Here is a 27404-nt window from a genome sequence, read left to right on the forward strand (position 1 = left end):
TCCAACTATCAAACAAACTTGGTTTGATTATCTGGAAAATGGTCCCTCTGGTACAGAGAAGATTGAACCAGGCCTATCTTCAAAGGTTCTAATCTAGAATCTTCTCTGTGCGAGAAAGGTTCTACAAACTGATCTCTGGGGGAGACTGTTTAAGAGCTGTCCATGGTTCTGATTAGGTACAAAAGGAGCATTCTGTACTTCTACCTCAGTTTTAAAGTATGGAATAGAGATAATAAAGTATTATTAGTCAGATGTCGCCTCACACTTTAAATGTAATTGGTTCCTTTATGGAAACACATCGTCTTTTTACAGGTAGTCATTTTAATTAACAGCCCAGTACAGTGGCTTCTTTCACTTCATAAAGGATACATTTAAGGATTGTGGGTTAATTCATCCGCCATAATATTTACTTTTCTCGCGCCATAATTTTTGCCATTTTATTAGCTAAATCTACAGGTGATGCAGTGTTTGTGCGTTTTTGCATAAACATATGTAATCTAGTCATAATCATATTCATTTGGTGTATTGGCAACCAGAATAGACATTATGTTAATAATTCCCAGTAAATGATTGTCACACTCTCCTACTGTATGCCTCCTCGAAATATTAGCTGCCAGTGCGGTTGTTCGATGATTTGCCTCTGCAAGGACAGCATGACTAGTTCTGTCACAGCCATGTGAGTTTAGTGTCGCGATTCGCATTTTCATTTTGGAGGGCTTCAAGGAAGAGCACCCGACCAACCCCATCCCCCCCGGAGCACAAATACAAATCCGTATCTTCGCATGTCAAGCCTCGTTATCAACTATTTTCAACCGTTTGCCAGGCGTTGTCTGGGATGCCCGGTGACTTTTTGGCGTTTTTTAATTACCGGTTACTGTATAACAGTGTCTCGGAACTGTCACATAGTCTAGGCTATCATAGGAGGCACATTTGTTCTGTCATGCAATGGAGGCTCGGATTTTTACCCTGTATTTACTTACCATCGTCTGCTTGTTTCACGGTAGGCAACGCTGTGCATGTGTTATCATAATGTTATTATAGTGAGATTTTGAAACCGTGGGTTAGATGTTCATTGTCAATTACAGAGAGGGCTTTGTCAGTTACAGAGAGGGCTAGCCTTGATTCGGTTATATGAGAAACTTAGAAGTGTAGCTTCTTCTGACATTGTTTTACCCTACATCGACATAGATTTATCTTCCTGTAAAAAGACGATGTGTTTCCATAAAGGAAACAGTTACATTTAAAGTGTGAGGCGCCATCTGACTAATAATACTCTATTATCTCTATTCCATACTTTAAAACTGAGGTAGYAGTACAGAATGCTCCTTTTGTGTCTAATCAGAACCATGGACAGCTCTTAAACAGTCTCCCCCAGAGATCAGTTTGTAGAACCTTTCTCGCACAGAGAAGATTCTAGAACCTTTGAGCATCGTATCAAGGACAAGGTCCCTCACCTGTGTACACTTTGTACATGAAACAGTGCGCCTTGCAGTGTTGCGAAGCAAGAGTCCCCACTTAAATCTTAGACATAAGTTACATACTTATTATTGCTATTATTATTATTATTATTTAACACACTACTCCTCTTATACTGTTTAAGCTAAAAACGCCGTTCAAACTTTAAAACGTGCAAACTGGTCTTAAGCTGAAAACGCCGTTCAAACTTTAAAACGTGCAAACTGGTCTGGTTTGAGTTGCTTGCATGCAACTTTTTGGATCTCTTTTTTTTATTAAGCTTTTTTTGTCCTCCAACTTTCAATGGGATTCCCAGCAGCATTCTTAAGGCCCCGTTGTGACGTCATGACCCCCAACATTCTGTTCTATTCACTGTAAACGATGTAACCTTTGACACTAATCAGCTACTTTGGCCACTTTTCCAACAATTTACACAAAAAGTMTACTTCTCTGCTATTCAAATCTGAAATCGATATTAAAACATATTCTACCAATCTAACAATATAGCTGTATTAGTAACCGCATTAACAAATTATTTTCCAACTTTTTACAAATAACTGACATTTTGACCACTTTCCCAGCACTTTAGACACAAACGTAGATGGTTTGACACCTTGGTCTACTCTGCTTTTTACATTTGGAATCAGAATGGAATGTTGCTATGGATACTCACACARGCAGAGGAGTGCATGGGGCAGTGTAGGGAGAGACGGACAGACGAGAGACAATCCGCTACTAATGGAGAAAGTTGCTGTATTTGTTACTGTATTTGTAATTTCATGTTGCGCAATCGGGCCCAGGTAGAGTAGGGCCTGAACGACGCTGACATGGGTAGGGTTCGCACTAAAATATTATGCCTTACTGCTTTTCTTTTCTTTCAAACTTCTGACCAGTTTCCCGACAGGTTAGACAGAAACTTAGAGGGTATGACTTCTTCCTCTACTTCACCTCTATTCAAGCTGAAATGGTGATCACGGTTAGCCTAAATATTTTATTTATTGGATAGAACTACAGCTAGGTATAAGTAGGTCTACATACYAACCTATTGTTCTACATAGTTCTTCAACTACCACAAAATGTATTTTAAAGAGCTGTCATCACTCAATGCACCATCATATTTCTCTCTCCAAATAATATCCTAAAACGTTCTAATACCTTATGAGTTCCTCCCCTCCAGCACAACAGCAAGTCTTCAAAATCTGAAAGCCAAAAAAAAAAGTTGCAGAACCATGATTTATTTTTTCTTGTTTCAACACGGACTGCAGTTTTTGAAGGTCATAACAACCAGAAGCTTGAATGAATGAATGTATTTGCAGCAGGGAAAATGACAGGGCATCTGACTTCACTTGAGTAAAAAATTGTACATTTCTACCACAAAAATACTTTTAAAGGTCCAATGTAGCTGTTTTGATCCCATTTCTACGTAACAATGAAGTACCTTTCTATGATTGTTTTCAATCAAAATGGGCAAAAATAGCTTCTAAGAAAGAATTTGGCTAGGACTGGGAGTCTGGGAGTGGTCTGAGTGGGGAGGGGAAAACTAGCCATTATTGGAAGAGAATGTTTGGAACTCTCTTATTGGTCTGTTAACCAATTTACCGCCTGATGTCACCAGGCAAGCCAAGACTCCAACCTACCAAAACAGGCAAACATTTTAGGCAGTCTTTTCAAACAGCTCTTACACTAAAACGCCATTAACATCATTTTCACAGTATTAATCACAGTATTATTCCAACCTCATAGTATACACTATATAAACAAAAGTATGTGGACACCCGTTAAAATTATTCTATTTCAGCCACATCCGTTGTTGACAGGTGTATACAATCGAGCATACAGTCATGCAATCTCCATAGACAAACATTGGCAGTAGAATGGCCTTACTGAAGAGCTCAGTGACTTTCAACGTGGCGCTGTCATAGGATGCCAGCTTTCCAACAAGTCAGTTTGTCAAATTTCTGCCCTGCTAGAGCTGCCCTGGGTCAACTGTAAGTGCTGGTATTGTGAGGTAGAAACGTCTACGAGCAACAGCGGCTCTGCCGCAAAGTGGTAGGCCACTCAAGCTCACAGAACGGGACTGCCGAGTGCTGAAGCGCGTAGCCCGTAAAAATCGCCTGTCCTTGGTTGCAACACTCATTACTGAGTTTCAAACTGCCTCTTGAAGCAATGTCGGCACAAGAACTGTACGTCCGGAGCTTCATGAAATGGGTTTCCATGGTCGAGCAGCCGCACACAAACCTAAGATCACCATGTGCAATGCCAAGTGTCAGCTGGAGTGGTGTAAAGCTCACCGCCATTAGATTTGCGTTCTCTGAAGTGATAAATCACGCTTCACCATCTGGCAGTTTGAAGCACAAATCTTGGTTTGGCAGATGCCAGGAGAACGCTACCTGCCCGAATGCATAGTGCCAACTGTAAAGTTTGTTGGAGGAAGAATAATGGTCTGATGTTTTTAATGGTTCAGGCTAGGCCCCTTAGTTCCAGTGAAGGGAAATCTTAACACTWCAGCATACAATGACATTCTAGACTATTCTGTGCTTCCAACTTTGTGGCAACAGTTTGGGAAAGGCCCTTTCCTATTCCAGCATGACAATGCCCCCGTGCAGAAGGTGAGGTCCCATACAGAAATGGTTTGTTGAGATTGGTGTGGAAGAATTTGACTGGCCTGCACAGAGCCCTGTCCTCAWCCCCATCGAACACCTTTGGGATGAATTGGAACGCCAACTGCGAGCCAGGCCTAAATCACCCAACATCAGTGCCTGACCTCACTAATGCTCTTGTGGCTGAATGGAAGCAAGTCCCCGCAGCAATGTTCCAACATCTAGTGGAAAGCCTTCCCAGAAGAGTGGAGGCTGTTATGGCAGCAAAGGGGGGACCAATTCCATATTCATGCCCATGATTTTGGAATGAGATGTTTGACGAGCAGGTGTCCACATACCTTTGGTCATGTAGTCCATCAGCAGGTACAATTTCCGCCTCTTAGAGCAAACAAGTGGAAACTGAAAGGTGCAGATCTTCTGATCAGCAATGAAGTGGAAAACTCCGTTTCAAAGGTAAATGATGAGGATGTATTTGAACTATTTTGGTATTTTTTCCCCAACCTGATCTCATAGACTAGARGTAACATAGTACAGTAAAGCCAAGATTTGTGATATGTTACATTTGGTATGGTGACACAAGACAGCATTTTACTTAAGGTAAGGAGTGGTGGATAGGTGGGCGTGTAACGCGAATGTCTAGCAACCCAAAGGTTGCGTGTTTGAATCTCATCACGGACAGCTTTAGATAATTAGCCGCTTTTCATTACGTGCTACTTTGCAACTACTTAGCATGTTAGCTAACCCTTCCCCTAACCCTAACCTTAACCTTTTTAGATAACCCTTCCCCTAACCTTAACCCTTTAACCTAATTCCTAACCTTAACCCTAACCCCTAMCCAAMCTAACATCAGCGTTAGCCACCTAGCTAATGTTAGCCACAACAAATTGGAATTTGTAACATATCATATGTTTTGTAAATTCATAACATATTGTAAGTTTAGCAAATTCGTAACACATTGTASATTTTTGCAAATTCGTAACATGGACATCCACAAATGAATACATACTATACGAAACATAACATATCATACTAAATGGAATATAAACATTTACGTACAGAATAATACAAAATGCTCTGACACCAGGTTGTTTTTCCGGACTGCAGTACCTTGCCGTTTGAGCTGATAGTTGCGGTCTTCTCTACAATGTAAGGAGAAGAGACAGACTGATGTGTCTCCAGATACATGAAGCAGATGAGACCGGATGGGGTTCAAGACCAAAAACAGACAATAGAGATTATTCTGTTTGCCTTATTTATAGTTGTATAACTTTGTATGAAATTGCACACCAGTATCAAATTCAAAAATGTATGCTGTATCTTAAAGCCTTGTCTTTACTGAATGTGTGAAAAATTGGCACTACAAAAATAAATGCTTTCTGTTATACTGTTTTATAAAGTTCTTCGGAGTTGGAATTTTACGAGATCTCTGTCCCACTGGGCACAGACTTCAGTTCAATGTCAAATCAAATCAAATGTATTTATATAGCCCTTCTTACATCAGCTGATATCTCAAAGTGCTGTACAGAAACCCAGCCTAAAACCCCAAACAGCAAGCAARGCAGGTGTAGAAGCACGGTGGCTAGGAAAAACGCCCTAGAATAGCCAAAACCTAGGAAGAAACCTAGAGAGGAACCAGGCTATGAGGGGTGGCCAGTCCTCTTCTGGCTGTGCCGGGTGGAGTTAGATAGATATGTCTAGTTTTTTTTTTACATTTAGTTGAGCTTTTATTTATTTTCCCAGACCGTAACATACAAAATGCAAAAAATGTAACGGTTGCAAACTGTGGGTGATGGGATGTCAGTGTCTTTGACATGTGTGTGTGTGTGTTTTTGCGGGCATGAATGGCCCCTAGTGTCTCTACAGGGACAGCACCAGCGCAGACTGTACAAGGACCTGATGCGAAACTACAACCCTCTGGAGCGTCCCGTGTTCAACGACTCCCACTCGCTCACCGTACACTTCAGCTTCAGCCTCATGCAGATCATGGATGTGGTGAGTCTGATGAGCCATCTGTCAACCCACACACACACACACACTCTGTAAGCACGCAATGAAAGAAACACTGACAGCATCACCGTAACACATAGTGATGGATACATCAGATCTCCCCTCCGAAGCACCAGAGATGATATCAAACACACACACACATACACACTCTCCCTGTGATAGGATGTGTGAGCCACATTAACAAGGCTCCCTGTGCGGCTGTGTTTCCCGGTCGGTGCTCAGCTCACCCACAGTGCTGCTGAGAGAGGCAGCAGACCTTTCCCCCCCCTGTGTGTCTGATGCACTCCCCCCTGCCAGGGCACTGCCAGCAGGGGAGATGAAACAACATACGGTAGCCCTCATCTCTCCACCATTACACCCAGCATCTGACAACCCCAACGTTCCCTGGGCCCACAGAATACCACCGTTTTTCAAAGTATCTACGTATGTGTTATTGAGGAGATAAGAAAGAGGAATGTGAGGATTTGTAGCAAAGTAGCAGTAGTTGAGGGATTTGAATCCACCCGGTCACGAGCATATTGTCTTGGCCAAAATCATACTGTTGTGTCAGAAACAGCCTCCCTGCGCTGAATGTATATCATACTGGTGCTATGGAACTGTCTGTGCATACTGTAGATCTATAATCTAGATGGGAGGAAAGCGCCGGCAGAAAACGGTGAATGTGCTGAAATGATCACTTACCATAATATCAGACGGAATTGGAAGGGAGCGTGTTTCCCAAGTGAAAATCACAGGCAGAGCATTTTGACAAATGTGACATTAGTGAGTGATTTTTAACCATCTTATTTCAACTTTTCATGCCTACTGTTTTCTACGATACTACTCTTGCTGCTTCTTTCCTAATAGCACTGTAAGTCTTGTAAAGGCCACAGTGTGTTCAGGCTTTTGTTCCCACCCATCTCTAATACCCCGTTTTAAATTATAAACTACTTCAAATACCACAATTAGTTGAAAGGTGTGTTTGTGCTGAGCTGGAACAAAGGTCTGCACACAGGGGCTGTAACAACGGTTAATGTAATAACACCGGCTATTACATTAACCTTTGTAACAGGGGCCCTCGAGAACAGTTGCCTATCCCTGGTAAATAGCTACACGGAATATTTCATTGTCATTCTTTGTTTCACCATTTCTACTCTGTTGTTGGTGGAGATTGTGTTTTGGGGGGACCCCAGCTGTGTGCTGCGTTGGGATTAAAAGAGACCCTATTTCGTGCAGTGGGAGCCCTGCTGGATTGGGAAACATTAGTCACAATTCACTACACGTGCCTGCTCCCATTTACTGCTAGCTAATCACATTTTAGGGTACAGAGCACATTGCGTCCATGATTATACAATATTACAAGGATGATTTAAGATGATATATATAATATAWTGTGAGAAAAAAAACTTAGGTAAACAAATATACTTTGAAAAGTTCAAAAAAACAAGTCATCAAATTAGTCTGCGAGTCCGTGAGCATGAGGTTCATGTTTGCAGCTACTGTAATTGGCCAGTGACCATTTATGGAGCCACACAGTTGAGCCTTCCTGGAACTCCAATGCCAACAGCTGGGGTCTGTGGCGGCTGCAGCGTTTGCCCATAAACAGGAAAAAATTATAAGCATTCACTGGTAAAAGTTTAAGTATGCCGCATTACCCACCGCCCAGCACCCACAGACCAATAACCTTTCCACTTTTAAACAACATCACCTCAGGTCTTTTCACCTCAACCATTGCTTTGGAGCAGCTTGTGTCTTTTAATAGAAATGCTTGGCTGGTGTTGTTATGCAGATGCAGTAGCTCCATGTTTTGCTACCTGCTTGTGAGAGGATTTKAAATGCAGGACATTTATCAAAGTGACGTTATTCATAGTCATTTGCCCTTTATCGGCAAGTGGCCATATCTAAGACGAATTACAGCTAGCGAAAAGTCCTGTTCCAGCAAGACTTTTATTAAGTGTGGCAGGTGGAGCGACAAATTAGAATATTTTCTAGCATTGGTTGGTGACAGACATGGATTGTGTTTGTATGTTTACAGGATGAGAAGAACCAGGTCCTGACGACCAACATCTGGTTACAGCTGGTGAGTTCTTTCATCATTCGAACCTTGAGTCTAAGAGTATGTGGCATGTGAAGATATGCGTCGAAACAGACCGAGGTTCATATCAAGACACTTGTCCTCCATCACCCCCTTTCCTTCTCCCGGGTAGAGTGTCTTTGTGATCATCCTCCTTTATCGAGTCAGACAGTTAGTTGTTGTATATCAATGAACTCTACTAATGCTCCTCAATTACCAAGCAACAGTAAATGTGCAGAATTTTAAGGGTCATGCTCAAGAACGTCCTTAGAGGATCTACTACACCTAACAAGCTTGATGGATGTGTCTGTCAGCTCTGCCCTTTATCCCAAACCCCCCCCCCCATCCTATCCCCCTCATCCTTGACAAACTGGCCCTCAGCTCCATTCCCAATCCTCACTGGGATAGGGGAGTGCCACTACATTAAGAAAATTAAACCGTGCTCTCACAGACCTTTGCGGATGGGCTGGCGAGTGCCAAAGGGACAGTGCCTAGATGGACTCAGAAGAAAAGTGTGAATCAAATGTCCATGATAAGTGTAAGCCTTTAGCCAAATTATTTTTGTCGTTTTTTTTTTCTTCAACTTGGCTCCCCAAAGTATCTAAACGAATTGGCTTCTCCCAACCCTAGTATTTGACCTAGATAAATAGCTGTCGGATAAAAAAAATTAAAAATCCCTCAACAGCAAAAAAGGACSCGCGATACTCGCTCTGCTTCTACTAATACTGCATTTCCCTTTTAGACACTCCATGTGGAGTTGAAAGGCTCTGTCAGGCTCGRCTGTCAATATGGTGTCAGTTTGAATACGTTTTTGAAGTAAGTCATCTATAACCTTCGCTGAGTTTTTTTTACTGAAAGGTGTCGCACACACATTATTATGTGGTACACTACTCCACTCGGCCATTTTGTGAACTCAAGTCCCCTTTGGAAAAAGCCCGTGTCATTGCTAAAGCTCATACAGACTGTATTTTTTGATGGGTGCCTCTTTTTTTAGACTAACACGCGTTTTTATTCCAAATAAAGAATGACCATACAATTGTATGTTTTGAACAGACAGACATTGACATGGCAGAACAGGCTCAAAAGCCTAGTTCCTTTTGCACCTTTGGCAGTGATGGGGTGGAAGACTTGTGCTTTTTCCAGTTCACATAAAGGACATTATAGCAGATTATTAGCAGTTAGAAGCTACTTTTATAATAATTGTATTGGTTTTTAAGTATATGCATAATGACAAAACAGTACAGTAAAGCCATGAARACAAATACTGCACGTAAACACGTTTTCTTTTCTTTAACCCATTTCGTACAGCTGCTCATATTTAATTAGCTTTCTTATCAGTATTGTGAATTCCCAGAATTCTCACGGTCTTACGAAAGTTGTGTTTAAAATTTAGAGAAGCAACTAATCCCTTCCTAACATCTCACAATCGTCATCCAGTGAGAAAGGTTGTTTTATCCCCTCGGGCTCAGCCATACCTTTCTCCAGCACATTTTCTTTGTTAAATTGCCTCCAGTGCGAAGTAGTCTTTTAGCTTAATTTGATTTTAAGGGCTCAATGAATTTCCTTGCTCCCTCTCTCAATGTTTTGGAAAGCGATCCGCCCAGGCTCTGGTGCTGGAAGTCTGTATTTTGAGGGGAGAGATATCTCTATGCCCCGAGCTGTGGGTATTTTTCAAATGTCAACATCCGTTACCGCGGCTCTTTAAAGGTTTCATGCTGGCAGAGGGAATGATTGAACTTGCATAAATAGCCCACAAGAGAAAAACATGWTCTACAGTGTGAATTCCCATCCCCAGCAGATGCCTCCTCTCTGGTAATTTATTGTGCATATTTACTGCGTTGCATATTTACTGCGTGCCATATTTCTGACAGCATAAAATTAATTTACATGTGGCCGTTAAGGAACACTTTTGAGTGAACAGAGATTATTCACTCAGAYGTATTCACTTAGATTTTTTGGGATTCCACTCCCCATACATAACTCTCCTGAAGCTGGTTAGCCACTGTGATGAAACAATGCCTTCTGTCCATTTAAATGACCCACTTATGTAATCCAATTTGGACTGCTCTCCTCTCATCGAAAGGAAATTAAGCATACCTGTCCTTTGCCAGAGAATATTTATAAGGATGATTCCATTGTCAGAAGGTAATTATATAATTAGAGATAATGATTAGAGAGAGCGAGTCAGTGAGCCTCCAACGAAACTGAGAGATGCTCGCCAGAGTGGGGTTGTGGTGTGCTGCTCAAACAATGTACTCCATTTGGAGAGGAAGAGGCCAGAGTTATAGGCTTGTCTTCTGTGTGAGGTCATTCGGTAMAAATACGAGGTCTGGGCAGACCGCTCAAGTCTAATAATATACCTTACCGTGCCGGACCAGCCGTTCAGAGTGCATAGATATTTAACACGGATGTTTCACAGTCATTGGGAATTTGTCCTTTTCTGTATGCCTCTCTCTGTTCATTAGCTAGGTAACCTTATACCGTAACCCTGTGGGCAGATAATTAGGTCCAGATATACTGAGCATTTGTACCAAGTTCACAGTTAAACTGTTTTTTTCCCCCAGAGGAAATTGACCAAAGAATGTAAAACAAAAATGCCAAATTAAAGTCATAAGAAGGAATAACACAGGGTGAAGACATCATTTCATCCGTGTGTATATCAGACAATATACCACGGGTATGATGCAAAAAATTCTTGTTTATTGTTCGATTTATGTTGGTAACCAGTTAATKATAATAATAAGGCACATTGGGGGGTTTTGGTATATGGCCAATATACCACGGCTAAGGGCTGTATCCAGGCACTCRGCTTCTGGCCTTATTGTTTAATTGAACCCTATTGCACCTGGTGCAAATTATTATGTAGTTAACCTGGACKTTGTCTCACAACACTTGTAAGTGTCAATCTCTACAATGGGTAAATAACACACTTGATTATAACACATTAGCGTTAAGTCTTATTATGAACTTCCTCCAGTGTTTCCTAACCTATCTGTGTGGTCTCCTAGTACTGGACTGACTACTACCTGCAGTGGAACACCACAGACTACCCTGGAGTTACCAATGTCAGGTTCCCTGACACCCAGATATGGAGGCCTGACATTCTCCTCTACAACAGGTACGTAACACTACTCATACATCATGGTACTGTATTGTGGGATTAATCCAGTGTGTCGGCTAGCGAGCCAGTAACATTTACTGTTATGATTTGGATTTAAGAGAAGGGGAACCATCATCCATTTGATGCACTTGTGTGTGGTGTTGTCTTTCTTCATTGGATGCCATTCATTCAACACAATTGCTATTCAGCGAACTGAATGTGTTGCATCTTATATCAGAGCCGTAATATGTTAAGTACATCAAAAAGAGTAAAAATAGCTTATTTGCCTGTCATGATTTATATTTCTTTGTTTAAAAACATCAACGTGACGGGAGTGCCTACGCTAGCAGCCGAGGCTAGTCTGGATATGCTTCCTTATGCTGAGCAATTGTTGTGGAGAGCGTCAGGGACGGAACAGAGCTCCATTTGCATTTAGAGAAGGAGGCCTGATCAAAGATAAGCTCCAATAACTTGTCCAATGTATTGATGTCAGTAGTGTAACGAGCGGGGGCGATATCAGAGGCAGAGAACATCGAGGCCCTGAAGAATGTAGAGACGTTGTAGAGGAACTTTTTAATTAGCACACAGTGTTCTACTGAATTGTTTTTCTGTGTAGACTATCAAACTTGTATTTTGCAGATCAGATACAGGTGACACGTTTATTTGAGAGAAACATATAAGTAAATAGAAAAGATGAATGGTTGATGTCTGAGTCAGATGCTGGTAGGCTTATCTTTTTTATGAAGAGATGCTTTCATCTGTACTGCTGTGACTGTATCTTGCAGTGCTACAGCTAGCTAGAGTAACATGGATTTATGTTGGAGAGAAGCACAGACTGATACATTATCAAAGTGGGGGCACTGTGCAGCTCTTGATTTGTTTMTGTGTGTGTTTGTGTCTGTCGTTGTCATTTCTTTGTGTATGGGCTGTCTGTGAAGCAGCTGAGCCTGCTTAATCTGCACATGCTCGACTCTGCTCATTCACATTCTAATGCAACTTCTTCACTAGTGTGTGCTAAAATGTGTGTGTGTGTGTGTGTACAGTGTGTGTGTACAGTGTGTGTGTTGGTGTGTGGTACAGTGTGTACAGTGTGTGTACAGTGTGTGTGTGTACAGTGTGTGTGTGTGCAGTGTGTCGTAGTGTGTGTGTTACAGTGTGTGTTGTACAGTGTGTGTGTGTGTTGTGGTGTTGTGGGGGGGTGTACAGTTGTGTGTGTGTACAGTGTGTGTTACAGTGTGTGTTACAGTGTTGTGTGTGTGTACAGTGTGTTAGTCTATGTCAGGGTTCCAGAACTGATCCCTTAGGGGATTTTATTTGTCCCCCAATGTTTTCTATTGTTGGACATAAAAGACTGTAAAAACACCAGCAAATCATCTCCATGTATTCCCACACATAATAGCTCTCTAGATATATGGGATCGTATACAAATGTAAGCAAGGTTTGAAATTATTATGTTTTAGTCAAATATTATATCTGTTTGGGCTTCTTGCGGTAAATTTGCCATCTACAAATGATTTGTATTTATGTTCCGGACCCCTGACCATCCTCTGACRATCCCCTGACCAAAAAATTGGCCCACGGCTGAATCTKGTTGATGATCCCTGGTCTATGCTATTTGTTTTGCACTATGCTGAGTAACTATGATTTACACAGCCCTTGCGCCGGCAGTGACACCCCAGCTCTGCTGAGCTCTTTACGGTCTTGTTTTCCCGCTAAAGCTACAAGGTTAGATTTTATGTGCAAATAAAGCGCTGGATGGATGCTAACTGCTAATCTGTGTCCAATGCTCAGCGCTGACGAGAGGTTTGACGCCACCTTCCACACCAACGTCCTAGTCAACTCCACTGGCTACTGCCAGTATCTCCCCCCAGGTAAGCCTCCTTAACGTCTCCTAGATCACAGGGGGAGGTCCATTCTCCTTATTCTCCCTGAAAAAGCCTCCACTGGTATATATCAGTGGGCCTGGAAATTGTGTCAAAATGGTATAGTGGTCAGGAAATAAGCCAGGTCAATTTGGTCAGAGAGGTCCCTCTGGGCCAATAAAAGAAGCCATGAAAAGTTATGGATCTGAATGATGATGCAATCACTCTGTGTTCGTTCCAAGCTTCTGCTATTCATTTTGTTTTTTTCTGCTCCCACAAACAAAGGCCTGTGCCTGTGATGATGAACCTCCCAAATCTAATGGATTAAGTCATGCAGAGCTGATTAACTAGATTCTACACAACGCCATGCCGAATTAGAAGACATGTGAACCACTGTGGGTGTGTGTCGAGTGGGGCTGGCTGACACATGGTCTCCGTCGGGATATGGAGTGCAGTGTAGTCAAATAGCTCCCTATAAGCAAATCAGTCTGTAAATCAGCTTTATGACCTTTAAGAATGTCATTACGACAGGCATTGATTCATCTCAGAGTTATGAACGAGGCAGTGACTGAGATGTGGAAATTGGATGCGGGGGGGGGTAATGTCTCTATAAGCTGTCACAACCCTCTCCCATGTCTACCCTACCACCTAGTTTGACCCCATCTTCTCTGACCCAGTAATGTCACCTCCGGGATGTAGACATACAAGTCCCTGACAGTATGTCACCAACAGGGGACCAGCAGGACCTACGTGTAAGGAAGGTGATCGCAAAGTGCACCCTGTCTGAGTATCGCCCTCCAGCTGACTGCAGGAATTAGAGAAAAACAGAGTTGTAACTGACAGAAATCAATAGAGCCACAAACAGCTGCATCACGATAGACAGCGGACATGAATTACTTTGGGGGCTGGATGGACGAAAAGAGGGGGCTATGCAAAACATGACAGCCGACCTGCTATCAACGACTAACTAATTCAGTCAAATAGGCCATTCACAAATGTSCAGAGAGACCCTTATTGCAGGGAAAACGAATCCAACATAGGCAGAATGGCTGCGGCGGAAACGCTTTGCAGACGCTTAGAGATTGGGAACAAATTACATTTTTCTGCAATTTTGTTTTGTGGGGGATCCAGGGCATGTAAATCAAAGAACCCTGTCCCAATTCATCATGCTCAGGCTGGTTTTGCTCTTGCTTCTTCTCCCCCTCTCATATCAACAGTTTTGGAGTTCCCCAGGGCTCCGTTGTTGGCCCCCTTATAATGAGGGGGAATTATTATTAATATCCCTCTTTCATCCCATCCTTCCATTCTGTTGACCATTTCTTGATGTATTGCTTCGGTAACAGTTTATACAATTAAGCAAATTTGATACTTAGGAATCTTCAAGAGCACATGCTACATCGACGTGCGCTGGTTTCCCTTCGATGTCCAGCGCTGTGACCTCAAGTTTGGCTCGTGGACGTACGGGGGCTGGTCTTTAGACCTGCAGATGATTGAGGCGGATGTGACTGGATACATTGCTAATGGAGAGTGGGACCTCGTGGGTAAGTTCAGTCCCGAATGGCAGAGAGCCATAGAAAGCACAGAGTCATGCTCGAAGAAGTCTGAGGTTTGGTTCTATGATTACTATTTAAAACATCACACAGTTTCCTGTATGTAAGATCTATGCTGGACGTAGTGTGCGAACTAGGGCAGCTCTGCGGATCCACATTRATTGTAATAAAAAAAGAAAGCAGTTAGCAGCCATGACTGAACTAATATTCAAAAGAACAATGGCTTTGATGCCTCTAAAGACATCTGATTGTTGAGGAATGGAACTGGATTTACATAACAATCATTATATGCCTACATTTATTCAACAGCAATTAAAACTGTCCTGCTGTTATTTAGTGAACCCCCTGCAGGGGTGGGTTGGCAGACGCTTCCATGGAGCTCGTTGCACCTGGAGGGGGGGGGTCGTATCTAGGCACTATTTGCCAAATCAAGCGCAACAAAGTGTGACGGGCAAGTGGCATTTCGYTTTCCCTGACTGCTGTAAGGAGCCTTACCCTGATGTTTCTTTCGCATGCAGAGCTCTATTCAGAWTGGGAATGACACGAAAACACATGAGGCTTTACCACCCCTGATGGAATGGTTCTATTAGGTTATGTTTGCCCCCGCCCTCACCCTCCYTAAATGGAATGTCTCCATTTTACATAGACGGAGGAGTCATGTTGGGGGCTAATGATTAACAAAGGCCTGTTCATCGCTCCCTGGGGAGCCAAAACATATCCATGTGCTTCCAAGAGACGGAAATGAAGAAATGGAGAGGGAGAGATAGAGAAACAAAGAGATGATGGAGAAAGAGAGTGAGGAATGTGTCCTTAGGAGACCAACCAATGGAGCATTGAGGCCCCACGTAATAGAAATCGCAGGAAGTAATCTGCCCATTTCACCATCAACATGCTCTATGATTCCCTCCTATATGGGCATATACACAATCCAAACCAATGTTCTAAAGATCATAAGAGTAGTGAAGCATGTAAGAGGAKTGTTCACAATATTCACTCCCTGATGTACTTTCTTGATAACAAGAGGCTAGTCGTTGAAGCCTGTTATTGGTGTGTTCTGGCAGTGATTATGTAAGAAATAATCTACGAGGGGCTATACGTTCTCTGGAAAATAATGCATGAGGTAGAAGGTGTGTTCCACGATGTGCTAGCGGAGTGGAATAAACCTTCCACGGAGTTGCATTATTTTCCAGAGAAAGCATAGAGCCCTGAGTTGATTATAACCCTTTCATACCATGGCTATAATTTATCATATTTGCCGCTATAAATATATTGCCAGTAGAAGTGTGGCAACATCCACTGAAGTAGCTAGCAAGTTTAATAGCTAGTTGGACAGCTAAAGTAGTTTATTTGGAAACCAAACAGACTTGCTACCTTAGCTAACCAAACCTTCATCCTGGCTTGCTATTATAAAAATCGAATTCAACAATGCCAGTAATGTTTTCAGCTCGACTTTTGCTTTCAAAGCAGCTCAAACATAGAACGTGTAAGAATGAACTTCATAGCTATTAAATTATACCGTGCAATTGTACCGTGCGTAATAGGGAAATAATGCACACTCTAGAATGCCCTTTAAGCCAATCAGAAACAAGTATTCAACAATGCCATGGTATAAGATAGTATAACAGTAAACATCTGTGTATACAATAAGGATGCATATGTGTGCATGTACTGTAATTCTCTGTCTGTGTGTGTGATGCAGAGGTCCCCGGACGGAGGAACGAGCGTTTCTATGACTGCTGTAAGGAGCCTTACCCTGACGTGACCTTCACGGTGGTGATGCGTAGACGCACCCTCTACTACGGCCTCAACCTGCTCATCCCCTGTGTCCTCATCTCCACCCTGGCCCTGCTCGTCTTCCTGCTGCCCGCGGACTCTGGAGAGAAGATCTCACTGGGTGAGACTGGGGAGGGTGTGTGTGCGTGAAACGGTTGTGTGTCTGTGTGTGTGTGAGCGATGTTTTTAAGGTACATGACTAAATACCATGAGGCAGAGCACAAAGGTATGCTTTTCTTCTTGTGATGAAATGGGGCATGTTAGACAGCAGTYTACCCTACTATTATGGTCCGCTCTGTTGCTTTCTATCACAAATGCGTGAATAACATACGGAACGTTTGTGTGCCGAATGTGTGGTGTCGCTGAATATTCATGTGTGTTTGTGTCCGTGGGTTTGTAAAGTGCACACTCTTGACTGGCATTCAATCTAGGCTAGCAGGACTGACACTCAGCCCAAAGGCCGTCTGTTGAATTCTAGGGCAACTAAACGCCATCCCTTCACTCACCGGACAAGCCACTCCGTCTACATGTCAGAAGAAAAATATTTATTTCACCCATAATTTATTATCTTTCTCTCTGCATGAATATACTGTTATTACAGAACCAAACTTTATATACATTAGAGATGTTTATGTATGTGAAGGTTTTTACATAAATGGCTCTGTATAATTCATCCTATGCCATTTTGACTGATGGGCATGTCTGCAGTTGACCTAAAACAAAAGCAAAAAGCAATTTTGAAAAGGTATGCCTAAATACATTATTCATGCCAGTTGACTTGGCTGCATCTGATTTCATTCATCCACTTTGATTCATTTAGGTGGACTGGCTTTACACAGAGCCCTACCTACAGTAATACACACACACAGGCATACACACGCTGCCAAGCTGAGTTAAAAGAGCATATGTTAACATCACACACATAGCTTGTGACATGCTTAAGCTGCATCTATAGGCTATAGGTAGTTACAGTACAGTACCTAGCCTGTAACCCCCCAAAAACGACAGTGCATAAAACACAACACATTTAGCCACTGCCTARGGGCACTGCCCAGACTAGCGCCCAATCTTCCCAGTGATGGTAGAGGGGGCCAGATATTTGCGGGGTGCATCTGTTAGAGCAGCGCTGCAGGGGCCAGTCCCCCAAGCCCTCTATGCTTCTGGCCTGCTTGCTTGCCTGTCTGCCTGTCTGCGTGCATGACTGGGCTTGAGCTTTGGCTGGAGCCTCAGACCAGATGAACTGGAAATGCCCTCTTGCCTGCCCAGAGAGACCTGGAGATGATTTTGTGTTTTGTTTTTTTGTGAGTCCGTGTGTGTGTATGAAGCAGCCTACTGCCAGAATGAGTTCAACTACGTAGGACCATAATAATATAATTAATATTCAAATMTCTATGCGTAGGATATAGGTGTTTAACATGGGTGTGTTTTTTTTCTTGTTGTATGCAACYAACCACATCTACAGTATGTTATCGTACAATTGATGACAGATACTTTTAGATGCTTCTAGTTTTCAGAGTAAGAAACGTGGCTGAGCAAACAATAMAAATGTTAGAAATTAGAAATGTTTGCTAATTTATTGAAAATGAAATCTAATTTACTTAAGTATTCACACCCCTAAATCAATACATTGTAGAAGCACCTTTGGCAGCGATTACATTTGTGAGACTTTCTGAGGTAYGTCTCTAAGAGCMTTCCAKACCTGGATTGTYCAACATTTGCCCATTAMTCTTTTCAAAATTCTTCAAGCTCTGTCAAATTGGTTGTTGATCATTGTTAGATAATCATTTTCATACATTTTCAAGAAGACTTAAGTCAAAACTGTAACTAGGAAATCATACTGAAACAGGTTTTCCTCTAGGATTTTGCCTCTCCTTAGCTCTATTCTATTTATTTTTTTAATCCTGAAAACACCCCAGTCATTAACGATTACAACCATACCCATAACATGATACAGCCACCACTATGCTTGAAAATATGGAGAGTGGTACTCCGTAATGTGTTGAYTTGGATTTTCCCCAAACATAACACTTTGTATTCAGGACAAAAAATGTTTTGCAGTATTACTTTAGTGCCTTGTTGACAACAGGATACATGTTTTGGAGAAATTGTTTTATTATAAACAGGCTTCCTTCTTTTCGCTCTGTCAATTATTGTGGAGTAAGTACAATGTTGATCCATCCTCCGTTTTCTCCTATCACAGCCATTAAATTACGTAACTTAAGCACATTTTTACTCCTGAACTTACTTGCCTTAACTCAGGCTCCCGGGTGGCGCAGGGGTCTAAGGCACTACATCTCAGTGCAAGAGCCGTCATTACAGTCCCTGGTTCGGGTCCAGGCTGTATCACATCCGGCCGTGATTGGGAGTCCCACTGGGCGGCGTACACATTGCTTTCCCCTAAACAATTTATTATGCTCATAGTTAATGTAGAGCATATTGAGACAGTATAATAGAAAACTACATTTTCAAGATACTTCAATTAACTACTTTCGCCACGTCTGCCCACTCTCCTCCTCCCACCTCCTGATTCACTGGATGGCTTATGGTCTGAAATCAATATCTGCTGGCAATGAACTGACTTGAAACTCGGAGTCAAACTGCAAGTAACATTTTCCCAAGTGATACCACAAGATAGTGTGTGTGTGTGTGTGTGCGTCTCTGTGTGTGTGCGTGCTGTGTGTGTTTCTGTGTGTCTGCATGCATGTGTGTGTTTCCATTTGTGTCTGTATAAAATGTATCGACTGGGTGCATTGAAGAATACAGTAGTGGTTAATGAGAGGAAAGCGCTCTATCCATCTTGATCCTTGGATCGCCTGGCTTTATTGATCCTCCGAGTTCATTAGAAAACTTTGGGAAGTGTGCTGCTGGTGAGTCATAGCCCACTGTACACTGAAAACAATAAGGTTCTTAAATGGTTCTTCTTCAGCTCTTAAGGTTCCTTGGAGAACTCTTGTCCAATAAAGAACCTTTGAGCTAAGTGGGGGGGGTTCTTAATGGTGCATCTACAGTCTTCAGAATTCAAAAAAGGTTCTTGAAATGTATGGAAGCCTGCAGATGTGTCCCTTTCATAGAACACAGAAAATTGGCCATTGTCAACTTGTGTTGAATTTCAGTGTAACATTTCTAGTGTTGATTCAGGAGTTAAATTAACACTCAGTGATGTAAAAGAACCCCAGTGTTGGTGTTAATAACCAGAGCTGAACCAAAACCATGCCCTTCATTATCTTATTTCCCAGCATGTTCTTTTGCAGGTTTGATTTTTGAATTGTTTGTTTCAATATCTATGTTTTTGCATGTGCATTGATTGATTAATTGATTTTAGACTACTGAAATATAAATAACATAAATTGTTCTAAAATATTCAAATCTGTTACTTGGACTTGTTACAAAAGTTACTGAAATGATTGTTCCAGTTTAGATGCTTTAGGTAGTCTGATATCTTAGTCTTCCCTACCCTGGCAATCATTCTGAATGCAGGTTGTGGGTGAATAAAAATGAAAATGTTGCATATCCCCACACTGGCTGGATTTCAACAGAKATTACACATCACTTTGCACGCCAACATAATGTAACTTGCAGGCCTAATGTGGCCTGTAAACCATGAGTTTCAGGCCACTGCGTTAGGGTAAAACTAGCCACTCAAAATAAGCCCTTGTGAAATGTGTATTGTATTGTKRTAAAGAATGTAATTMTAATGATAACATATTCATTTAGGATCTAATGGTGAAGGCCACAGGACTGAAAATGAATGAATYCAATAGCTATATCTCTGTCACTAGCAAACACAGTCATGGGTGGTACTGGTAACTCTAAAATTCAATTGAAAGGCACCCTGGGAAAGATGCAAAAATGGCTTAAAAACATACAGCAGGGCTACTCAATCCCGGACCTAGAGGGCTGAAACATTTCTGGTTCTTCAGAGACCCTAAAATGGTTCCATTATGACATCGCTCTCAATAACCTTATTTGGTTCCAACTTGCACCMTTTATTTTTAAGAGTGTTGGTTGAAGGGGTTTGCTTCTCTAGCTCTAGAACAGCGGTCACTAACCGGTCGATCATGAARTGGTTGATCTCCAAGGCATGCCTAGTCGATCGCCAAACATTTTTGTAATTTCTGTTTTTTATCTTTTATTCGCCACACGCTGTTGGCGGTAGTTGCACCCGATTCAGCTGCCCTACGTGCCGGGTAGGCAGCGTGTTCCAATGTTGAACCATTTCATATGTCTGAAGATGCAAACGATTTCATATGTCTGAAGATGCAAACGTCTTTCCCATTGGGCCCGGGAGAAGCAAATCAAGTACACTATAGGCCTACCACTTGCCAATCGGATGGCTCTGATTACCGTGTCTGCAATAAGGCAGCAGGTGTAAAATAAATCTACAGTAAAGTTGAGACTGTGAGATTTCGAAACTTTGAAAACCATGACTAGAGAGAGAATCTGTCAACGAATACAGCAAAGAGCTGCTGTTTTTACGAGTGAGTTCATGTTTAAGTTTTTACTCTAGCATTGTCAACACTTTATATTCAACACTTMTATAAGCCATAAAGTGTGTGTTCTCTCAACTTCCACTCAAGCTACAACCAACACTACAGCTGTAATGAATGAGTAGGAAKGTGTATCGATAGGCTTGCATTGTTATTATTAGCGGCTTGGGTCTTTTTTAATATTGAGGAATGTTTCACTTTCTCTGGTCATAGGACTAACAACATGAATTTGTGCATGAGGCAGAAATAATGTAGTGTGACTCGAGTTTCGCCATCAGCTGGAAGATGGTGTCCCTTTTTGGTCTGTGTCAGTGGAAGGACACTGAGAGGCAGACCCTCAGTCTGCTGCTCTCTCCCTCTGCTGAGACTGACCATCTGATGCAGGCTCCATCAGCCCAGTAAATTAAAAATTAAAAAGGAAATTATTTCAATATATGTTCACTCAGATTTATTACCGTTGTGAATATATAGTCTACCTCAAATGTTGAAATATAATTTTAAAACATATTCTGAGAAGAACAACAATGCATTGGCAGGGCAATTCAAGCAAGAGGCGTCATTACAGTCCATGGTTCGGATCCAGGCTGTATCACGTCCAGCTCTGATTGSGAGTCCCATCGGGCGGCGTACAATTGGCCCATCGTCGTCCGAGTTTGACCGGGGTAGGSCGTCATTGTAAATAAGACTTTGTTCTTAACTGATTTMCCTCGTTAAATAAATAAATTGTCTACAACAGAAGTTTCGGGAGATCAGGGAAGAGAAGTTGTTCGCTCGTGCATCTTTAACCGCAACAAGTTCTCATCAGATCCTTCATTATCTCGTAGAACACTTGAAGTTTACAGGCCTTCCATTTACATTCAGCCTTTCTAAGTTCACGTCTAATGAATGAGCTACCCTCTTCTTCTAATTTGTACATTGGTTGCKAAATGGTTGAAAATAACATTTCTCTCTCTTTTACAAAAACCACAATCATGACCATGATAACATGATAATAACTATAATACAGATAAGCACTATGATACCATGATAATCACTATGATACCATGATGATAGCACGATACGATAACATGATGACAGCATGCCTGGTGATGTACAGTAGYTTCTGTCTTCTAATGGTCGGTCTGTCTGTCTCTCCCTCGTTTTCTTCCTTTCTCCAGGTATCACTGTGCTGCTCTCTCTAACTGTCTTCATGCTCCTGGTAGCTGAAATCATGCCGGCCACCTCTGACTCTGTTCCTCTCATAGGTAGGTGCTCAGGGAGACCTTCATCCTCACCCTACTCCATCTATCCATTTTCTCATCTGTCCGTTTCTCCAGCCATCTGTTCTTCCCAGTCATCCATTCATGCCTTCCATCTATCCATCTGTCCCCTCTGTGTCACCACATTCGTAAGARGAACCGGCCCTCAATGACTGAGGTAGAAAGAGCTGATGAAACAGAAAAAGTGACACACGCTCCTTTTTAAAGCGAAAACTGGGTGGCACCTCCGAGCTCATTTGTCACATACAGTGACGCTACAGTATACAGTAGGTCATTAATCGGTTGGACTGATGAGATATAAGTGCAATCACTCACCCATGAAACCTGGGGTGTATTTATATGCACCAAATGGAGGGAAAACATACTGAAACAGCAAGGGACTACCTGAACTTGGTCATTAATAAATGATCGTTTTTGTTATCCGTTGCAAAATGTTTTACTACGCTGTGCCCTAATGAATAGAACAACCCTGACTACGTAGCATCTGAGACCTCCGCGCTCAAGTGGCAGGCAGTCAGTCTGGCAAGCAAATGGGTCAATGGATTAATTTGACAAGCAAATTAAAAAATAGAGACTTGGCGTTGATTGCAGACTTGGGAGTATAGTTTGCAGTTTCTTTTTATAATTTGATGAATATATATTGATATTGATATTGAGCAATGCTCAAAGCAATGGATGTTCGTGTGTAATCTTTTCCGCTAATGAATCTGCAGTTCAAGCCCAATTACTGTCATATTTTTACCAATGGCAGATATTTATATTCTTAAACATATTGATATCCTCATCTCAGCTATTTCCCTGCGTGCCACCCAGTTGCTTCCACAGTATCTTCAAGCTATCCAATAAAGAGAGGCCAGACCCCCCCCCCCTAACATGATATGATGGCCCATTTGGTCTCTGCCTTGAGGAACATATTCAGCTTGCCAGGGCTGGTTCTAACCATATCATACTATGTCTGTCATTGACTGACATATTTGAGGAAAATTTGCACTACCAAATTTCGAAATTGCACCCTGTGTTGCATAGTCTGCGTATAGGGCAAGTCGGCCCTGCAGCTTGCCGTAGCGTTAAGAGAGATTAGAGATAGACATGTTGTATTTTCTGCAGACATCCTTTATTAGCGACATTTTTATCTTCGACATTCTGAACATTGCGACCGACTGAACACCAGGCACGGTTCAGATGCTCATCTCTGAGAGGCTCTTTTTCGGGGCATATATCAGTATGCAGGACAGTATACCTCCTGCTGTGTGGCTCAGTCGGTAACAGCATGGCACAAGTAATGCCAGGGTGGCGGGTCCAATTCCCAAAGGGATCACATACACATACTATGTATGCACTCACTGTACTGTAAGTCGCTTTGGATAAAAGCATCTGCTCTGTGGCATATATTAACTGAATGTGCCCTTGGTCTCCAGCCATAGTATATAATCCCCTATGATTCCTCTGAGTTATGCCGTGCCTCTCTCTCTCTCTCTCTCTCTCGCTCTCGCTCTCGCTCTTGCTCTTGCTCTCGCTCTCGCTCTCGCTCTCGCTCTCGCTCTCTCTCGCTCTCTCTCTCTCTCTTTGTATTCCAGCCCAGTACTTTGCCACCACCATGGTCATCGTGGGCCTGTCCGTCATCGCCACTGTCCTGGTCCTCCAGTACCACCATCATGACCCGGACGGAGCCAAAATGCCAAAGTGGGTGAGTCCGTGTCCGTCTTTCCATTCCCGCGTTCTGCATTCACTTGGAACGCCGGATACACTCGGAATTCCGAATACTGACATTCCATTAAGGTAGAATTGGACCTGAAGGTTAAGGGTTCTACATCAGCGAACCAGCGGCTGCTCCTTGCTCTGAGGTGTGTGTGTGTGTGTGTTAGTCAGGGTTAGTGGGCAGTTTGAGCATTGGCGTGAGAGGAATGCCAATGTAGTTTGAAGAAGAGGGGAGGGGAGGAGAGACTGCTGGCCAGGCTTGAAGGGCAGATGGAAGTGAGTGGAGAGGGCACAGAACTTTGGAAACTGCCAAAAATGTGGATGATGCAATTATAAGCCATATTAAACTAGATAAAGATTCATACATGCTAATAACAAGATGTAAGCCATTATATCGGCAGGCTACCAGAGGTTATTACAACACTTTTTCTAGAGCAGGAATGTTAATTTATTATGTACTGTGTGTGTACAGTATGTGTGTCGTCATATGTTTTCTGTGATCTGAACTTGTGCTTGACATAGTAATCTGGTTCATTACGGAATAAGACTTATATACAGTTGAAGTCGGAAGTTTACATACACTTAGGTTGGAGTCATTAAAACCTGTTTTTCAACCCCTCCACAAATTTCTTGTTAACAAACTATAGTTTTGGCAAGTCGGTTAGGACATCTACTTTGTGCATGACACAAGTAGTTTTTCCAACAATTGTTTACAGACAGATTATTTCACTTATAATTCACTGTATCAGTCTCAGACCGCCACAACTCTGGTTCATCCTTCGGAGCAATTTCCAAACGCCTGAAGATACCACTTTCAACTGTACAAACAATAGTATGCAAGTATAAACACCATGGGACCACGCAGCCGTCATACCGCTCAGGAAGGAGACGTGTTCTGTCTCCTAGAGATGAATGTACTTTGGTGCGAAAAGTGCAAATCAATCCCAGAACAACAGCAAAGGACCTTGTGAAGATGCTGGAGGAAACAGGTACAAAAGTATCTATATCCACAGTAAAACGAGTCCTATATCGACATAACCTGAAAGGCCGCTCAGCAAGGAAGAAGCCACTGCTCCAAAACCGCCATAAAAAAGCCAGACTACGGTTTGCAACTGCACATGGGGACAAAGATCGTACTTTTTGGAGAAATGTCCTCTGGTCTGATGAAACAAAAATATAACTATTTGGCCATAATGACCATCGTTATGTTTGGAGGAAAAAGGGGGAGGCTTGCAAGCCGAAGAACACCATCCCCTGTCTCTTATACACATCTAGATGTGTATAAGAGACAGGTACAAAAGTATCTATATCCACAGTAAAACGAGTCGTATATCGAAATAACCTGAAAGGCTGCTCAGCAAGGAAGAAGCCACTGCTCCAAAACCGCATAAAAAAGCCAGACTATGGTTTGCAACTGCACATGGGGACAAAGATCGTACTTTTTGGAGAAATGTCCTCTGGTCTGATGAAACAAAAATAGAACTGTTTGGCCATAATGACCATCGTTATGTTTGGAGGAAAAAGGGGGAGGCTTGCAAGCCGAAGAACACCATCCCAACCGTGAAGCACAGGGGTGGCAGCATCATGTTGTGGGGGTGCTTTGCTGCAGGAGGATCTGGTGCACTTCACAAAATAGATGGCATCACGAGGTAGGAAAATTATGTGGATATATTGAAGCAACAAAGTCAAGGTATTGGAGTGGCCATCACAAAGCTCTGACCTCAATCCTATAGAAAATGTGTGGGCAGAACTGAAAAAGCGTGTGTGAGCAAGGAGGCCTACAAACCTGACTCAGTTACACCAGCTCTGTCAGGAGGAATGGGCCAAAATTCATCCAACTTATTGTGGGAAGCTTGTGGAAGGCTACCCGAAACGTTTGACCCAAGTTAAATAATTTAAAGGAAATGCAATCAAATACTAATTGAGTGTATGTAAACTTCTGACCCACTGGGAATGTGATGAAAGAAATAAAAGCTGAAATAAATAATTCTCTCTTCTATTATTATGAAATTTCACATTCTTAAAATATAGTGGTGTTAAAGACAGGGAATTTTTACTAGGATTAAATGTCAGGAATTGTGAAAACTGAGTTWAAATGTATTTGGCTGAGGTGTACGTAAACTTCCGACTTAAACTGTATTTTWTGGAGCAGATATGAAATTAAATCTATATGATTTGAAAGATTTTGTAAACTGATATTTTTTCTCTAAAACATGTATAGCTACAGRATACCAAGAGAACATAATCAGAGTGAAAAGCCATGTTAAAATTGTCAGCGTCTGTGTTAGAATTGGGAGCTAATGCACAATGCTTGCCTAGTGATCATCTCCTGTTCATGTTTCTCTCCTCTGGTGTTGATATTCTATTCTTGTCTCTCCTCCCCCTGGTGTACATAAACACACAAACACTGACACGCTTACACACACACACTTTCTCTCTCTCTCACTCTCTCACTCCCACACATRCCCACAAAGACACGTGTGGTGCTCCTGAACTGGTGCGCATGGTTCCTGCGTATGAAGCGGCCCGGCGAGGAGCGTGTGCGTCTGGCCTGCCACAACAAGCATCCGCGCAACAGCCTCTCCAGTGTGGAGCTCAGTATGAGCCAGGGGACCCTCCAGCCCACCAATGGCAACATGCTCTACATCGGCTTCCGGGGCATGGAGGGCATGCACTACACCACCACCCCCGACTCAGGCGTCATCTGCTCCAGGCTGGTGGGGGCAGGGGACGAGGAGGTGCTGCTACCCGGGGCCGGGCTGCCCAACTTGGGCAGCGTGGCAGGCGGCACCGGGGTGGGGGTGGCGAGCCCCGTGGACTCCGACATGTCCAAGATCCTGGAGGAGGTGCGCTACATCGCCAAGCGCTTCCGGGGCCAGGACGAGGACGAGTCGCTGTGCAATGAGTGGAAGTTTGCGGCGTCTGTGATTGACCGGCTGTGCCTGATGGCGTTCTCTGTGTTCACCATCCTCTGCACCATCGGCATCCTCATGTCAGCGCCAAACTTCGTGGAGGCCATCTCCAAAGACTTCTTCACCTGAGCGGGCTGTGTTGTGTTGGAGGATGGGAGGGATGGGGGTGTGTGTGGTGTGTGTGTGGTGTGTGTGTGTGTGTGTGTGTGTGTGTGTGTGTGTGTGTGTGTGTGTGTGTGGTGTGTGTGTGGTGTGTGTGTGTGTGTGTGTGTGTGTGGGGGAGGGGGTGTAGCAATATAACACCACACACACACACACACACAAAAGCACACACACGTACAGTCTCACACACAAGCTCACATATACACACACACACACACATTCCCACCTGCACTCACACACATGTATTGTACACTGTTTATATCCCAAACACATCTTTACCTATGACTTATATAAGCTGACTACCCCACTCTTCAGTATTTTCACATTTTTCATATACGTTACTGTATTTAGAGTGGCTATTATAATGGCACAACTTATAGCAATACAAATGTGTTCATCCTATGTGGTGTGAATCTGTGATCAATTGAGGTCTTCATCAACAATGACTGTGTATATATTAAGTAGCACATTGGGGATGTTCCAGAA

General features: G+C 42.7%; 1 protein-coding gene across 2 annotated transcripts; it reads left to right on the top strand.

The window, feature by feature from the left end:
- The first annotated feature begins 686 nt into the window (after nucleotides 1-686).
- On the top strand, nucleotides 687-26961 carry LOC111962087 (neuronal acetylcholine receptor subunit alpha-7). Of its 2 annotated transcripts, XM_023984906.2 has the most exons (10): nucleotides 687-1000; nucleotides 5908-6047; nucleotides 8077-8121; nucleotides 11124-11233; nucleotides 13007-13086; nucleotides 14451-14618; nucleotides 16327-16521; nucleotides 22045-22131; nucleotides 23724-23833; nucleotides 26319-26961. In XM_023984906.2, exons 1-10 carry the CDS (start codon nucleotides 946-948, stop codon nucleotides 26883-26885), a joined length of 1557 nt encoding a protein of 518 aa, XP_023840674.1. In that variant the 5' UTR covers nucleotides 687-945; the 3' UTR covers nucleotides 26886-26961. The 2 variants fall into 2 exon arrangements, with proteins under 2 accessions (XP_023840674.1, XP_023840673.1); XM_023984905.3 differs by lacking the exon at nucleotides 687-1000 and having other exon boundaries at nucleotides 1011-6047.
- The last annotated feature ends 443 nt before the right edge of the window (nucleotides 26962-27404 follow it).

Source organism: Salvelinus sp. IW2-2015, linkage group LG4q.1:29 (genome assembly GCF_002910315.2).
Source record: "Salvelinus sp. IW2-2015 linkage group LG4q.1:29, ASM291031v2, whole genome shotgun sequence".
Lineage (NCBI taxonomy): Eukaryota > Metazoa > Chordata > Actinopteri > Salmoniformes > Salmonidae > Salvelinus > Salvelinus sp. IW2-2015.

Excerpts from the sequence above, each read along its gene's own strand:
- LOC111962087 (XM_023984905.3), top strand. The coding sequence starts at position 5,850 with ATGTCAGTGTCTTTGACATGTGTGTGTGTGTGTTTTTGCGGGCATGAA. Across the intron at positions 8,122-11,123 it reads CCAACATCTGGTTACAGCTG|TACTGGACTGACTACTACCT; the intron begins GTGAGTTCTTTC and ends GTGGTCTCCTAG. Across the intron at positions 11,234-13,006 it reads GACATTCTCCTCTACAACAG|CGCTGACGAGAGGTTTGACG; the intron begins GTACGTAACACT and ends TCCAATGCTCAG.